A 15,609-nucleotide genomic window follows, 5' to 3' on the forward strand; every position below is an offset into this window, starting at 1 on the left:
GGGAAACCGAGATTAAGCAGGGACCTCGGGCATCCCGAAGTCGGCGGCGTACCCTCCCCCCCAAAAAGCGGTTTTGAACCCTGAGCGCTTTAAGACTGGGTACTAGTTCTATCACATGCAAGACTCCACTTTTAGACGGCCTCCATCGTCCGAACGGCCTGGCATCAGCACTATGGCTATTCATCCTGGTAAACTGGCTGCAAATAATTGCGCTAATCAGCATTGCCATTATATGATAGATGCTCCTGGGAATACTTTGCTAATCAGACTCATTGAAGATACAAGGGCAAGTGCAAGGCGGAAATATTTCCTAATATATATAGACTAGTACATTTGAGGTGGGGCTTGGGAAACAAAGAGAGCGAGACTGCAGGTCTGATTTCGAATATCACTTTAACGCTCAACGTACTTCCTAAGAAAGGTTATCAGATATTGTATTTAGAGTCACATCTCGACGTGCTGGACTGAAATACATATGATATTAAATTCTGGTATAACACAAGCTGAAACCGAAAGGCAATGTTGACTAACACTAAATTCGTAGGTACTACTATGACTTCATCAATCCAACAGGCTCCTCAGCTGGCAAGACGTTGGGTTGGCTGAATGCGCTGTCAGCAGCTACATGGCCACAACTAGCGGTGAACGATAAAGGGGTGTCTTGGCAGCTAATTGAGCCATACGTGCCTCTCCGTTCATTCTTGGTCGTCGTCATCCCCACGTAGATCCTATGTATCATAAAATTTCACGGAGAATGCTTCGTATACATATACTCGCTGGCGCCCGCCTGAATTGTACGAAGCGCATTGCTCCCACTCAAGTCAATCGGCCATGGAACCACGATTCTTTGGGCAAAGTGAGAGTGGGGATTGGATACTGGGGGCACCTTGGGATATTTGTTTCGACTTTGCGACTTCTACTACGGATAATAATTCGGCCCCTGAAATGGAACCGGAGATAACACTCCTTTGCAACCCTGAAGACGACAGTATCTTCCCGTCACCTGGAACTCACGCAAACCCAATGGAATTTGCCAGCTTCGACGAGCATGTCAGTTCATACACAACGGACCTTGAACCTGTTTCAGATCTAGATTTGCTCGACCACGACCAGTCTCTATAGAGTGCTGGGTCGAGCTCAATCCCGGTTGATGTAGGTGAAATGTGCGACTATCCGATGGCCGCTTCAGAGGCTCTGAGCTCATTGGCTATAAACACCAAGCAAGACTCGGGATCTCCCAAAAGCGTTTCAAAATCGGAATGGCGATTTGAAGAAGCAGAAATGCCTTCAATCAGTATGACGGATGTTGCTTCGGACGGGCTGTATTACTGCCAGCGGGAGACGTGTCGCGATCGGGAGGGTTTCCAGCAGAAGGGACTTTTTCGGTGAGGCTTCCATACTGGAATAAAAGATCGTATCTAATTCATTTCAGAAAACACTTACGATGGCATGAGAAACTAATCAAATGTCCTGTGTGCGATTACGCTGCTGCACAACAAGGGGATATGCGCCGACATGTCGAGCGTGCTCATAACACGTGGGCTAAGCAACGCTGGAATGTGGAAGAACAGTTCTCTTGTCAGATGTGCAATGTCTCGTTTACACGCAAGGATAACTTCCAACGACACTGCAGGAAAAAGCATCCAGTTGATATGAGAAGATAGAAAATATGATTGTGATTGTCCTTTAGTCGAGTTTTCGATCGAATTAGATGGATGTAGAGTCTGTACACGAGATATAGCATCGCAAATTGATACCCACGTGAGACGTTGTAATTGAATTGACGAATTAAATATGAATGGACACGCCGCCATCGTCCGAATCAATTTCCTGATCTAGACCACCTCGCTCTCCGGTCTCTGGACTATCCAAGGGATCTGCAACAGATTCGCTGTATGCATTTTCGCAAATGTCTTGCTCGTCAAGCGACTTAAAGTTACTTGCAGAGTGCATCTCCGTGATGCAAGTTATAGAGTCTGGATGCCAGCGGCTTGCTTGTGAGCGCCGCAAAACTTGGTCAGTGATCTGGTCACGGAGCTCTTGCGTAATCTTGCTCATAATCTGGGTTTGCTCTCGAGTTGCCATGTCATTCTTGGTAAATACCTTCACGGCTGGAGGACTCCATCTTGTCCAGACCTTCCGATGTGATGAAGGCAGCACCATGCGCGCTGGATGATGCTTGAAGTATAGCTCACAGCAAAGGCAAGCGGGCTTGCTGCAAGCAATAAATCGATCGCCGTCCGCAAAGGAGAGCTTTCTCTGGTAAAAATGCTCTAATACTTGAACTTCTGCATGAACTTGAGGACAAGGTTGTTCGTATTGTTCCATAAAATGCTCGAAGATTAGAGAACCTGAAGTTCTGTTCAAGTAGAGGAGACCTTCCTCGACAATTTTCTTTTCCTCTCCGGGCGTTTTGTACATACGATTCAGAATTCCGCGGAGGTTTGTATGTGAATCGCACACTGGTCCTGGTACACTTGGAAATGGATCAATGCCACAAACATCATATGTTTGCAATATGTGTCCCAAATGAAAGGAGTCGTCAACGAGCTCTTTTGGTGCCCGTATGTGATGGGCAAGCACTAAAATGTGATGTCGGACTAAGGAAAAACATGACCGTCTGCCTGCAGGGTCTAGTTTGTTCTCTTCTTGTAATGCTATTGCTGCAAGCTGGTCGATATAGATCGAATTGCGGTTCTTATACGCGAAGTTGCAAAGCTCGATGTTGTGACTGTGATTAAAGGCTATGTGCAGCCATTTGACCAGTTCCTGGGCTAGAGGCTCCTCAGCTGCAGACCTATGAGAATATTTATGGAATCTCTATGCTCACCAGGTTTTGAGGTCTTTTCTGTGAGTCTTGAAATGCAGTTCATCGCCTCTCTTTGGAAATTCTTGCGCTCCAGGTTAATACGAGAAATTGCAAAGTCTGCGCAAAGCTGAATGAATGCAGACTCTGTGGCTGCCAGACCCAAGGCAGGCTGGCTGTTCGTGCCCATCAAGACGTTGAGAGCTTCGTTGAGAAAAGAAACTATCTTTTCGATCATCGCGTTTGAAGCAACCCAAAACAGGTAGTGTGTTTGGCGACTTTCCAAGCCTATTGCGGTGCAAGAATCCCCTCCTTTCTTGAAATCACACACATAAGCAAGGTTCTGTAAGAATCTTCGCCTGCTTTCCATAGGAGCATCGAAGCTCGTGGGCTGGGGTATATGTTCGCCTCGCGTTTGACCAAGTGCCCTCAAAAGAAATAATGGCTCGTAGAATCGGGCCAGAAGTCTTCGGTATGGATCAAATCTTGGGGGGCCAACACCAATGGAATCAACCTCTAAGCGGCGTTTCTCTTTCATATCGGTGATTTTTAGGTCTAAAGTGTTGCTTCGATCCATGATTAGAGGGAGCCAAGAAGACTTGTTTATGATCCCAAGGCACAAAGCCGGTGCTGATGTCACGCTTGGAGATTTCGAGGGAAGTGAATCACTGCAGAGAAACTGCGGGAGGTTGTAGCAGGAGGAGATCACCAATGCGGGAGGCTGCCAATGCGGGAGGCTGCCAATGCGGGAGGCTGCCAATGCGGGAGGCTACCAACGCGGGAGGCTGCCAATGTGGGAGGTCATATATGAGAGAATTTGTCAATGCGGGAGGCTGCCAATGTGAGAGGCCATCTATGAGATAATTAATCACTCGTGGACTTACTAGGGTAGCCCTTACCGGCTGGTTCGGGCTCTTGATATTGGCCCAATTTCTTGACAAAAGTCTAACAGGCCCGCGACATCAGGCGCGCCTTGCATTCACATACCTCACTTCATTGGTCATTTTTTGTCAACCATCTCAGGATATCGCGATCGTAAACGAGTACACCCTGCACTTGGTCAAATATTCGACACCCACTTACCCTTGCATATAAAGAAAAAATGTGAGTGAATCCACAACCCCGGAGTATGAAAAGAGCTGGAAATCAGGGACATTGGAATATCTCTGCAAATTGCAATCCGAAAATGTCTGCACCAATGCGCAAAGAGCACCAAGCAGGTACGTCACTACAGGCTCACATTGCCTCACACTGTCATGAATCTTCTCTCTATGTCTCTCTATATCTCTCTCTCTCTCTATCCTTGTTGGAGCTGATATTCATGCTCATAGATCCAAGACTGGCATATCATCTGAGCTTGTTGAAACTTGACAGCTCCAATGAGCAGAAAGAAAAAGCCTCTCTTGCCCCCATTTTCACAGGGTTTGTCCTGAGACAGCCCGAACTAGCTCCACCGCAGTATGGTCTGCTTGGAGGGGTCAGAAGTATCGAGACGTCCAGTTATGCAAGCGCGGAGAACGAAATCATTAAAAAGGACCCGAGGCTGTTTTTCAACGTTTCCTCGCCATCCAGCACTTTTATTTGCGGCTCTCAGGGCTCTGGAAAAAGTCATACTCTATCTTGCATACTAGAAGGGTGCTTAATCCTTTCTAAAGCGGGCAGACTTCTAAACCCCCTGACAGCTGTTGTTTTCCACTACGATACTTTCATCTGCGACAATGGTGGTTCGCCCTGTGAGGCCGCATTCCTCGCATCCCACTCGAACATCAAAGTGAGGGTGCTTTGTGCTCCGACCAACCTTCTCACTATACAGGTAGCGTGGAATAACTCCGGTTTTCTTCATCTCGCTAATGGGCCTGCAGAAAACCTATTCGAGATTCAACATCAAGGTTGAGCCTTTGCAGATAGACCAAGCTAATCTGAACATTAAACGTATGCTGGATCTTATGGCAGTTGGTCAAGGCTCGGGGCCCGTTCCTCTGTACGTGTATACCGTCCAGAGGATTCTGCGGGAAATGCGCCTTTTACAACAAAAGGCAGGATCCCAATTTGACTACAAGGACTTCAAGAAAAGAATCCTTAGTTCTGGCCTTCTTCCAGGTCAGATCGAGCCTCTGAAGCAACGATTAGATACGCTTGAGAGTTTCATGCCCCCGCAGCAGGCAGCCCTGAACAAGAAAGGAAATGGAAAGCAGGCGAATCCTCAAGGAGCAGGCTCTAACTGGACACCGAAGGTAAGACAGGTACAATAAATCCTTAAGTTACTTTCAGGGACTAATCAACGATCTAGGCCTCACAATTGACAATTGTCGACCTCTCCTGTCCGTGTATCTCTCCTGATATCGCTTGCTCACTTTTCAACGTTTGCTTTAGTATTTTCATGGAGCAGGATACCAAGATTGGCAGAATAGTGGCCCTTGACGAGGCTCATAAGGTATGTGGTCTACACGCACTTAGCTGATTTATCGCTGCTGACAATTTCTAGTACATGAAAGATTCGGTCGAAGCTCGAAACTTTACAGATACCCTTCTCTCCACTGTTCGCTTACAGCGTCACCTCGGGGCCCGTATCTTGATTTCTACCCAAGAGCCAACGATTTCAAGCGACCTTCTCAGTCTGTGCTCGGTCACTATTGTCCATAGATTTTCGTCCCCTGCGTGGATACGCGCACTACAGGGCCACGTGGCTGGAGCCGCTTTGGATGTACAGTCGAATCAAGAGACGTCGGCCTATGACGATGACCACCCGAAAAACGCTGAGATTGCTAGAAAGTTCTTATTGTTTCATAGAATCGTTCATCTCCGGGTGGGCGAGGCTTTACTCTTTTCACCGAGTGCCGTTTCTTGTACTGCTTCAGGAGGCTCGCAGGAGCTCAGGAATCTGGGCTCGGGGTACATGGTAATCAAGGTTAGAGACAGACTGACGGAAGACGGTGGGAAAAGCGTTTTATCTTCTTGAATACAGCGAGAAGCCGTGATTTAGGCGTCAAATGTCCTCACTCCCCAGTGTTGGATGATCTCATTTCCCATTGTTTGCTTGAAGACTGGGCAGATTGTTTGTAAGACATCAGGGTATAAATATCCTGCTTTTTCCTAGATTGAACAACAATGATTCTTCTTTCTCTTCCTCCCCTTCGCCAGTAGCCACCAGACAACGATCAAACAATATTCTCACCCTGCAAGCAACAAGCATGGGATGGTCCAATGTTCAACAGATGTAAAGGATGAATCGCCTTTATAACCTAAGGCGTCCACTAAGGCCTCAGGAACCTTTGTATATGACGTTTCTGTCACAAGTTGCGGCAGGATGCGAAAACCAGAGACCCAATCATTTTCACATTTCCACACCGCATTATCGAAACACGCACGGGCACCAGCTTGGTCCAGTAACTGTGCGAGAATCTCAATGCAATACCCAAGCATCATCGTCGACATCGTCTTCATCGGTATCGTCTTCATTGGCATCGACATCTTCTCCATCACCCGGAGCATCGTAGATCTACTTCCACAGACGATCCACCAATAGTCAATCAATCCCCGAATCTATACCAATTGGTATTGCATCGTGACTGCTTGAACAGTAACAATATTATTTTTGCGCTGGGGTGATTCTGACCCTGATTCTCACCCTGACTATAGCGCACTCACCCTTGTCACCCCCGGTCGCGCGACTGTAAAGCGGCGCGCACCCATTTCTCACCCTGGCGACACCCACTGAACTATTGGCCGCATATAAGCCCCTCGCCGGTGAGTTAGTAGTGGGGTGGGTGACCTCCAGCGAATTTATATTCAATATCAATTTTGATATTAGAATCTACGACCTAGTAGATGAGATCATGAAAGCACAATATGTAGTATTGTGAAGTCTTAAACTATGAAGAGGGGAGGAAAGGAGAGTGGTTTAAAGAATACGGGGTATACGTCGAGGATTAGCCTCTATATTCACCCGATCTTAGCCCTATTAAGCCTTACTAGTGGCTATTAAAGGTTAAATTGTTAAAGCTCTACCCCGAATTAGTAGATATAGGTAGGACTGAGGCAGACTAGGCGTATTTTAAGAGAGCTATATACGCTACATAGGATGGATGCACTTGATCAAGTTATAATTGATAAATTGATCCGATCTGTACCTAGGAGATTGCTTGCTACGCGCAAAGAAAAGGGTTACTACACAAAATATTAAATGTATCAACTTCGTCAACCAATTCTCTATCTATTAATATTAAATTTAATATATATTTAATGTATTGGTGTTGTAAAATAAATAGTTGAAACTAGATATATATATTTGATGGGGTCCGGGTAAAAACCCACTGTCGCAGGACTTACCCTCATAGAGTGTATATTGCTGTCCCAATTTGCTAAGTCCGTCATCTAACCAATAAGATTGAGCATCAGCTGCGTACTGGAGTTTATAGGCTTGCCAAGAAATTCTGCCCAGTTCATTTTGCTTATGTCAATGGCTCGTCAATTTGAAATATTCCATCTGGGTGATTCCGCTGATGATAGAACGCACAACGCCAAATCTCCCTTCCAAAATTATAGGACTTTTTATAACATCAATCGCATAATTAACACCAACCTACCTCAGCTAGAGCTTTCCATTTCCCTTTCCCGTCATAGGTTGCTGTCTGTGATAGTGATATTCTATTTTCGGCCTCCGTTACGACCCTCTTAGTCCAAGATGGATATCTTTTGATGATATTTGACCCAAAGCCTAGGAAGGATTTGTACGTCTTGCACATATTATTCTTTGATAGCATCCGGAAGAGGACGGACGTTGAATAGCTTTCACCACGCTCAGGAGTGAAGAGTTTCAGACCCTTCTCTTTTGATACCTTCCAAAATCGAGTTTCATGAGTCGTAAGAAGAGCATCTCTCTCTATGCATTTTGTCAGCTCGTTGACATATCTCCTCGAGAAATAGCTCGTTGTCAATTATATCAACTGAAGGTCAATGACTCTAGCCAATTTGGTGTTGAAATGACTGAAAAGTGCATCTGAATCATTACGAACGTCGAAGAAGACCTTGGTGGTATGGGGTGATTCCAATATGTCCTTCAGGGTCTGGCCCTCTAGGAAGAGTTCCTGGCAGGACTTCGTAGCTCTGTGTCGCAGTTGATAATTGCCACTAGATGACAAGAGAATAACCTAAATTTAACCATTCCTATGAAGCTAACTTGCAAATCACAACAAAGGATCAAAACACAAGCAATTTGTCGAGATAATCCATAAAATTATCGGTCCCCAAATCTGGGATGACTTGGTAATAATTCTGATCCAATACAGAGGGATCCTCAGTCCCAGTCCTTTGCAGCCATGCCACTTGCCCTGAGTCGGTTCGATTTCGCAAGGATGAAGATGAGGGAGAAGGAGATGCCGGCATACAGATACCTTCTATTTGCGAAATGTTTGCATATTGCAGACCCAGTTGTTCCTCTTGATAACGCGAATGATCGGTAGACCCCTCTCCTGGGAATATTTTATACAGGTCTGGGTAACTCTCAAGTCGAGCTGCTAATGGTGACCCGACGTGGCCTAAGTCGCTATCGTCTTTTCCCACGGGAGGCAATAATCGGCGAATTTCGGAATAGCCCGAATAAAGTGCACTCCATCGCGGAACTTCGTGGTCAATACCTTGTGGTAGAGGTAGGTCCAATATTTGATACGACTGGTCGCAGCCGCGATCATCTTTGGAATATTGATGGTTAAGTCTATTAGCGGGAGTCTGGTAAGCCTTTTATCTCTGAATACTATTTCCTTCCAGTAAGATATCTCAATGTGTCATACATACCTCTTGACAGGATCCCTAGGCAAGCACACTTGATTCCCCTTGCGACAGTTCATACACTGGGTATTTGGCCGAGCTATGTCACATCGCTTCTTGCCAGCATGACAGGCACTGCACGCTGTTTTCCCTGGTTTTCGGCCCTGTCTTTTGCTTGATCTAGAAGTGTTCTTGGAGCTCTTAAGTTGTATCGATGCCATATATTCCATTTTTGAAAATTTGTGGAGTTAGCTAGGTGAATCTTAAGTATATAAACCTGGAAGGTTAGTCGGGAAGGGATAAGCCCCACATCCGACACCCCGGGGGGATGATGAGACGCTCATGTGGAAAAGTGTGGGTGGGAAGCGGCATGTCATTGTGAGAATGGACCGGATCGATTTTGCAGCGTGCGATTCTAAAGTCGACTTGGCCAAGGCTACTAAGAGTTTGGCCGGGCTTTTGGGAACAATCAGGCAACTCTTTCATATATTCGAGGCATAAGCATGACTTATTAAAACCACATATCTGACACATATTTAGTACAAATTCATTCAAATGATCCCAACAAAACAAAACTCAACTCAACTGGAAACCAAGTATAAGTAGGTCCCACATCCCTAACCTTGCGGGACTTATCTACCCATTGGGTACAGCTAGGCATTTTGACATCCCGCTTAGCTTATACCGCGTCATGTTTCGGACATCGGAAACATGCAGTCCGATAAAGAGGCTCTCCCTTTCAGTAGCTTAACATCCCTCATAATCACATGCATATCTTTGATCACAATATCATCTACGCCGCGAAAGCTATGGTAGCACCCTGACCGGGAATCGATCAAAAAGGGCCGGTTCCGATGGGGTCTGTAAAATTCCAATAGACGGAGATTCGACGTGAGTAACCTTGACTTAAAAATAAAGGTAGCTATTTGAGTCTGTGCAAGTCCTTACATGATATGTACCTCTATTCAATAGATGTACTTCGTGCTTATTCATGAACATACTCATCAATTGGAACCTTAAAATATTCTACGCTTGGAGTCCCATATAGTCCCGTTTGAATTCCTACGCGCAGGCTGTCAACGGGACTACAATTCCTAAAATCCCCGCAGGGCTAACGGAGTGTAGCGACGGGACTAAAGATTTTTGGTCCCACGAGAAATGTCAAAGCCTACACCCATCCATGGATGATTTCAGTGGTTTTCGGCTGAAGTCGTTGATTGGCCAATCCGTTTTTAAGTTGTGGGCGCGGCTGATCGGCCGACAGGAAAGCCATGCCAAGGTGCTTTCTTCCGCTTAGTCAGACCGCCGGCCAATAGAGAAGTCCACCTCCAACACGCTAGGTAGTACCATGAGAAATCAGTCGATCTGCGTTGCATAATTCGTGAATAGTATTTTACCCATCGAGCATCACAACGGCTCTGCTCCGATACATTTGAGGGCGGGACAATTGGACCTCCGTCTCAAGTCCTTTCCGTTCTAAAATGGAAGGCCGAGGATTGGCCATTTCAAGACAAGCGCTGCATGAATTAAAATCAAGTTTTTAGTAAACAGTATTCTGGCTTGCCGACTCGACAGTGGATCTGAAACGGTGGGTACATGAATTTAGAACCGCCGCTTTACGATTGAGAGAAAAATGTGTAAGAAAATAGACATATAAGAGTCTATCCCAACAGTGTTAGGGAAATGAAGATATCAAGGGCACACCAAGTTGAAACTTTGTCATACAATCTCCCCGTCGCCCCCATCTCCTCTCCTTCCCCGGTGTGCATTCAATTTTGGTCACCATGTCTCGCCCTAGCAGCAATGCCAATTTGGATCCTTCCAAGCTAGAAGATATACCCTCGCCCGATCAGCGGTTCTTTGGGCTCCTCGGGCATATACCAGAAATGGATGCAAGCTTCCCTTTCCAGTCGATTTGGAAATTGGCCGATCTGTACGGACCAATTTTCGCACTGAAGCTGGGGGAAAACATCGTGGTAGTCTCCTCGCAGCAATACGTGAATGAAATTTGCGACCAAGATCGATTCGAGAAACTACCGAGCGGGCCCCTTACCGAGCTTCGACCCTTGGTTGGCGATGGTCTGTTCACTGCTGTAAGCCCATGAGTTATCGCTTTTGAATAGCTAGCTTGGTCGTACTAACATACTATGATACTGAGTAGTACCCTTCCGAGACAAACTGGGGAAAAGCCCATCGCCTGTTGATTCCAGCTTTCGGGCCACTCGGTATCCGAAAGATGTTCGACGATATGCTTGATATTTCTTCACAAATAGTCCTCAAGTGGGACAGACTTGGTGCCCAGAATGAGATCGATATGTCCGACGATCTGACCAGGTTGGCATTTGACACCATCGGTCTGTGTGCTTTCAGCTTCAGGTTCAACGAGTTCTATGGTGAGCAGGTGCATCCATTCGCAGAACAGATGGCCCGGGTTTTGCTGGCGTCTGGCAAACGGGCTTTTAGGCCTGGCTTTGTCAACCAAGTTTTGGCTTGGAGCGAGCATGAGCGCCAAGAAGACATCTGCAGGATGCATGCTGTAGCGGACGACATTGTGAAAGATCGGAAAGTACACCCGCAGCCGAATAACAAAGATCTACTAAACACAATGTTGTTGACGGCTGACCGAGAAACTGGTGAAAAACTCTCGGATGAAAATATTCGGTTTAATCTAGTGACTTTCCTTGTAAGTCAGACAATATCACTGAATATACTACTTTCGGTTTGAGCAGCAGTGGCTAACACGAGTAGGTTGCTGGTCACGAGACAACCAGTGCCACACTATGCTTCCTCTATTATAACTTGCTCAAGTACCCCGAGACATTGATCAAGGCGCAGCAAGAGGTTGACAAAGTCGTGGGGAATTCGGTCCTGACCGTTGAACATCTACCAAATTTGGTCTACCTCGATGCATGCATCAAGGAAACGTTGCGTCTGTCCAGCCCTATCCCCACGTTCGTAGTCAAACCAAAGCAAGACACATCGCTCGGCGGGCGGTACAAAGTTTCGTCCAACACGTGGATTCAGTGCAACATGCGCGGGTTGCATACAGACCCAGCCGTCTGGGGCGAAGATGCAAATGTTTTCCGGCCCGAGCGTATGCTCAATGGTGGATTCGCATCTCTACCTCCTAATTCGTGGAAGCCTTTTGGTAACGGTATGCGAGCCTGCATTGGGCGGGGCTTTGCTGAACAGGAGATGCTCATCAATACTGCCTTGGTCCTTCAAAAATTCCAGCTTGAGTTCGCCGATCCTTCGTACGAGTTGGGGATTACGTCGACACTCACAATCAAGCCAAAATGTTTCAAAATGAAGGTTCGGCGCCGCCGTGGAAAAGGTATACTTACGGGGGTGCCTGGCGGGAGCGTTGTAACAAATGTTGAGAAGCCAATCGAGAAGCCTGGCACAAAATCTATTGCGGCCAAGAACTCAAGACCTTCGATAACCATCCTATTTGGTGGTAATACCGGCACATGTGAGGGATTCGCTTTGGAATTGGAAAGACAGGCGACAGAACTTGGCTTTCGGCCCAAGCTTATGCACATGGACGCAGCAACCGAGAACCTCCCTACGGATCAGCCAGTCATCATTGTGACCGCGTCATTTGAGGGCAAGCCTCCAGACAATGCAAAGAAGTTTGTTGCTTGGCTGGAACTCATTCAGCAAGAAAATGAGCTGGATGGGGTTAAGTATGCAGTCTTCGGAGTAGGGAACTCAGACTGGGCCAGAACTTACCAACGAATCCCTAACATTGTGGATGAGAGGATGGCTCAACTTGGAGCTTCCCGCATACTCGAGGCAGGCTTTACTGATGTCAAAGCGAATATCCTTGGACCTTGGGAAGAATGGTCTGAAACTCTCCTGCAAAAGCTTGGAGTATCAGATGATAAAGCAATTGGTGAAAGGCCCTCCATTTCTGTGTCAATATTTCCCAGAAAATTACCTCCAACAATTGGCGGTCAGGAGATGAACATTTGTCGGGTCGTCAACAATTACGAGATCGCGGGGGCTGAAGTTGGAATTGCTAAGAGACATATGGACATACGCCTTCCGGAAGGACAGTCGTACCAGCCTGGGGATTATCTCGTGGTGCAGCCGAGAAATCCACAGGCGGGTATTCGTCGGGTGCTCAAGTACTTTGGTATCTGCGAAGATGACATCATGCGCGTCGAAGGGTCCAAAAAGAAGTTTATGCCTAAGGAGCCAATGCCGGTCGTACAGTTTCTTGAGAGTGCTGTCGAGTTGAATACTCCGATCACCAAGCGCCAGCTGGCAATTCTTGCGGCGAGTGCCAAAGGAGAGCGAAAAATGCATCTCGAAAGTTTAACAGACGAGCTCGTACACAAGAAGCTGATGCAGAAGCGCTATAGCATAATCGATGTGCTTGAAGACCATCCCACAGACCTTGATTTCAGCAACTATATTGACATGCTTCAACCGCTCACTCCACGCCAATACTCCATCTCCTCATCCCCGCTTCAGCATCACAACAGCTTTTCCGTTTCCAACATTGCCTCAATAACCTTTGATGTACATGAATCGCCATCCATCTCTGGCCACGGCATGTTTTATGGTGTTGCATCAACCTACATGGCTTCGTGCAGCGCCGGTGATAACATTCACTGCTACGTGCACCCCACCAACATCGGTTTCCGGCTTCCGACAAGCCCGGATATTCCCATCCTGATGGTGGCTGCGGGAACTGGAATAGCTCCGATGCGAGCTTTCCTGCAAGAGCGTGCCAGCATCGCCGAGACTGGCGTGACAAAACTTGCCCCAGCAATCCTCTTCTATGGATGCCGCGACCCGAACAAGGACTTCCTCTACAATGACGAGTTGCGGTCCTGGGAGGAGAGGAAAATTGTGACCGTCAAGCCGGCCTTCAGCAGACCGCTCGACGGTTCCACTCCACGGTACGTGCAAGATGTCATATGGGAAAACCGGGAAGAAGTTGCGCTTCTATTCCGCTCTGGGGGTAAAATATTTCTATGTGGCAGCGCAGCACGGTTGGGGGAAGGTGTAGCGGAGGTTTGCAAGAAGATTTATAAGGAGCAGACGAGCAAGACTGATGAAGAGGCGGAGTTGTGGCTGGAAAATGTGAAAACCAATAGGTATATTAGTGATGTTTATTAAGTGCGCTATGTTGATAATTAATGCAAATTCTCATGAATCATCAATTATCCTCCCAACCGCTCGGTTTATGGCGGTTGTGTCAACTGCCGAAAGGCCCCTAATTTATGTATGTTTGTTTGCTACAAAAGGCAGCTTCGCGCCTTCGTCCTCGATCTCTGAGAACTGAAGCGAAAATTTCAATTCTAACCAGGAAACTGATGCGCGAGAAAGGGGAGATGGAGGATCATCGAATTTTATGGAATCTCCCATAGTAAAGATGATTCCGCTCGTCCAACATAAATAGATGTCCTCACAGCGCGCCTACACCTTCCGCACTCCATCCGAAGCTCACTGGGCCCAGCGCATCTCCGGTGGGGCTACTGTGGCGCGCTTATCTCAGGAGGGCTTCAAAACCACAGCGAGGTTTTTGTGAGCGTTGAATGTTTTACGGATTACCTAGAGATAATAAAATGCATTGTCAATAAGGGTGTTGATATTAACGCCTATAGGGAAGGAGATGGATATGCAACTACACCCCAGGAAGCATCAATTCTTGGTCACCTAGACGTTGTTGAAACTTTGCTCGACAATTATGCGAACCCCAACATCTATAGTGGGAAAATCGGGGAGCAGATTGGGACAGCTCTCCAAGCAGCGTGTGCAGTAGGGCATCACGATATTGTTCTGTTGCTTCTAAGGTATAATGCAGATGCTTATATCCAGGCCGGTCGTCATGGGACAGCCATTCACATAGCTTCCACAAAAGGCCGCGACGATATTGTCTAAGCTTTACTTGGCAGCTCTCGAAACTAGCACGCAGAAATCCTGAAAGTTGGGTGAGCTTGTGGAACTCGGAAATTCGTCAGTCTACTTTTTGTCTGATTCTGGAGTTGATGACAAATAGCAATATACGTTCTTTCTATCGATCGATTTTTCTCAAAGTATTTGATGCATAACCCCCATCCAGGTGACATGAAATACCCTATGTGATGAAACGCCCACCAGATACCTGCACATTCGAGCACCGTCACTCCCAATCCATACACTTAATATTACCTGAGAGCAGCAGAAATAATACTCATTTTATTTCCTATTCGGTACCTTTTTCCAAGCAAAGATCATAAACTGTTAACGTGGCGAGTTGCAGTCATTCCCGAAATCGGCTTGACACCTAAACACTTACCACCCCATTAAGTAGCATTATTGTACTTGTGTATCTTACTTCAGTTCAGTGACCGTTTGGAGCCATACAAGAAATGATCAACTTGAGGCAAATTCCAGAGAATGCTGCCCACAACAGAATCGAAAAATGATAGTATTCTGTAAGCGGCTAGGAACACTAAGACATATAGCATATCGATTCGACTATAGTGGATACCTAGACATTGCGAAATGCCCGGGAACGATACCGCCGATTTGCTAGCTAAAGAGGCAGCTATACCGGGGAAATATACCTATTTTGCTTTCTACTATCACGCGAGAGAGTATATATCAGATAAGGGATCCACGCCTAGTAGAAGAAAGAAGGGAACGAGTCGAGCACCGGCGCCTATCTGCGTTAGATCGACGACTCACTACCGGCCAAGTACACCAGACGGCTATACGGCTCTCTGCCTAGAAATCGAGCGTACTTATTAACGTAGTTACGAACCGGACACTACTAGTTGTCAACATACGTAAAGGCTTTCCGATTCCGAGACGACGATCTGTGCATCTATAGCAAACGGGAAAGCGTTTACCACATATTATTAGATTGCCTAAGATTGAGAATGTTAAGGAGAGAGCTCCGAGGAAAGGTTGGCGACGCTTTCAACAGTATATCAACACTGTTAGGGGTACTAGGAGAAGAAGGAAGAGGTAAGATTGACAGCGCTTCACGGACCAAGACAGTGGAGGCTGTCTTAGATTTTGCTGAAGCATCGCAACGG

At 46.6% G+C, this 15,609-nt stretch overlaps 5 protein-coding genes across 5 annotated transcripts; 4 read left to right on the forward strand and 1 right to left on the reverse strand.

Annotated features, from left to right (window-relative positions):
• Positions 1–945: 945 nt before the first annotated feature.
• Positions 946–1,684, forward strand: N7471_001733 (C2H2-type zinc finger protein; the record flags this gene model as incomplete). The annotated part of the gene is made up of 3 exons (XM_057274454.1): positions 946–1,050; positions 1,123–1,385; positions 1,433–1,684. The coding sequence occupies 3 exons, from the start codon at positions 946–948 to the stop codon at positions 1,662–1,664; spliced, it is 600 nt and encodes a 199-aa protein (XP_057142633.1). The 3' UTR covers positions 1,665–1,684.
• A 104-nt stretch (positions 1,685–1,788) lies between these two features.
• Positions 1,789–2,421, reverse strand: N7471_001734 (nucleic acid/nucleotide deaminase domain-containing protein; the record flags this gene model as incomplete). Its single annotated transcript, XM_057274455.1, has 1 exon — positions 1,789–2,421. One exon carries the CDS (start codon positions 2,419–2,421, stop codon positions 1,789–1,791), a length of 633 nt encoding a protein of 210 aa, XP_057142634.1.
• A 1,571-nt stretch (positions 2,422–3,992) lies between these two features.
• On the forward strand, positions 3,993–5,765 carry N7471_001735 (uncharacterized protein; the record flags this gene model as incomplete). The annotated part of the gene is made up of 5 exons (XM_057274456.1): positions 3,993–4,026; positions 4,138–4,619; positions 4,669–5,040; positions 5,097–5,240; positions 5,292–5,765. The coding sequence occupies 5 exons, from the start codon at positions 3,993–3,995 to the stop codon at positions 5,763–5,765; spliced, it is 1,506 nt and encodes a 501-aa protein (XP_057142635.1).
• Positions 5,766–10,356: 4,591 nt separating this feature from the next.
• On the forward strand, positions 10,357–13,702 carry N7471_001736 (bifunctional cytochrome P450/NADPH--P450 reductase; the record flags this gene model as incomplete). Its single annotated transcript, XM_057274457.1, has 3 exons — positions 10,357–10,665; positions 10,734–11,255; positions 11,321–13,702. 3 exons carry the CDS (start codon positions 10,357–10,359, stop codon positions 13,700–13,702), a joined length of 3,213 nt encoding a protein of 1,070 aa, XP_057142636.1.
• A 283-nt stretch (positions 13,703–13,985) lies between these two features.
• Positions 13,986–14,467, forward strand: N7471_001737 (ankyrin repeat domain-containing protein; the record flags this gene model as incomplete). The annotated part of the gene is made up of 2 exons (XM_057274458.1): positions 13,986–14,104; positions 14,191–14,467. The coding sequence occupies 2 exons, from the start codon at positions 13,986–13,988 to the stop codon at positions 14,465–14,467; spliced, it is 396 nt and encodes a 131-aa protein (XP_057142637.1).
• Positions 14,468–15,609: the final 1,142 nt, after the last annotated feature.

The sequence above is a fragment of the Penicillium samsonianum genome (assembly GCF_028829775.1).
Source record: "Penicillium samsonianum strain IBT 33392 chromosome Unknown utg000001l_segment0_segment0, whole genome shotgun sequence".
Taxonomy (NCBI): Eukaryota; Fungi; Ascomycota; class Eurotiomycetes; order Eurotiales; family Aspergillaceae; genus Penicillium; species Penicillium samsonianum.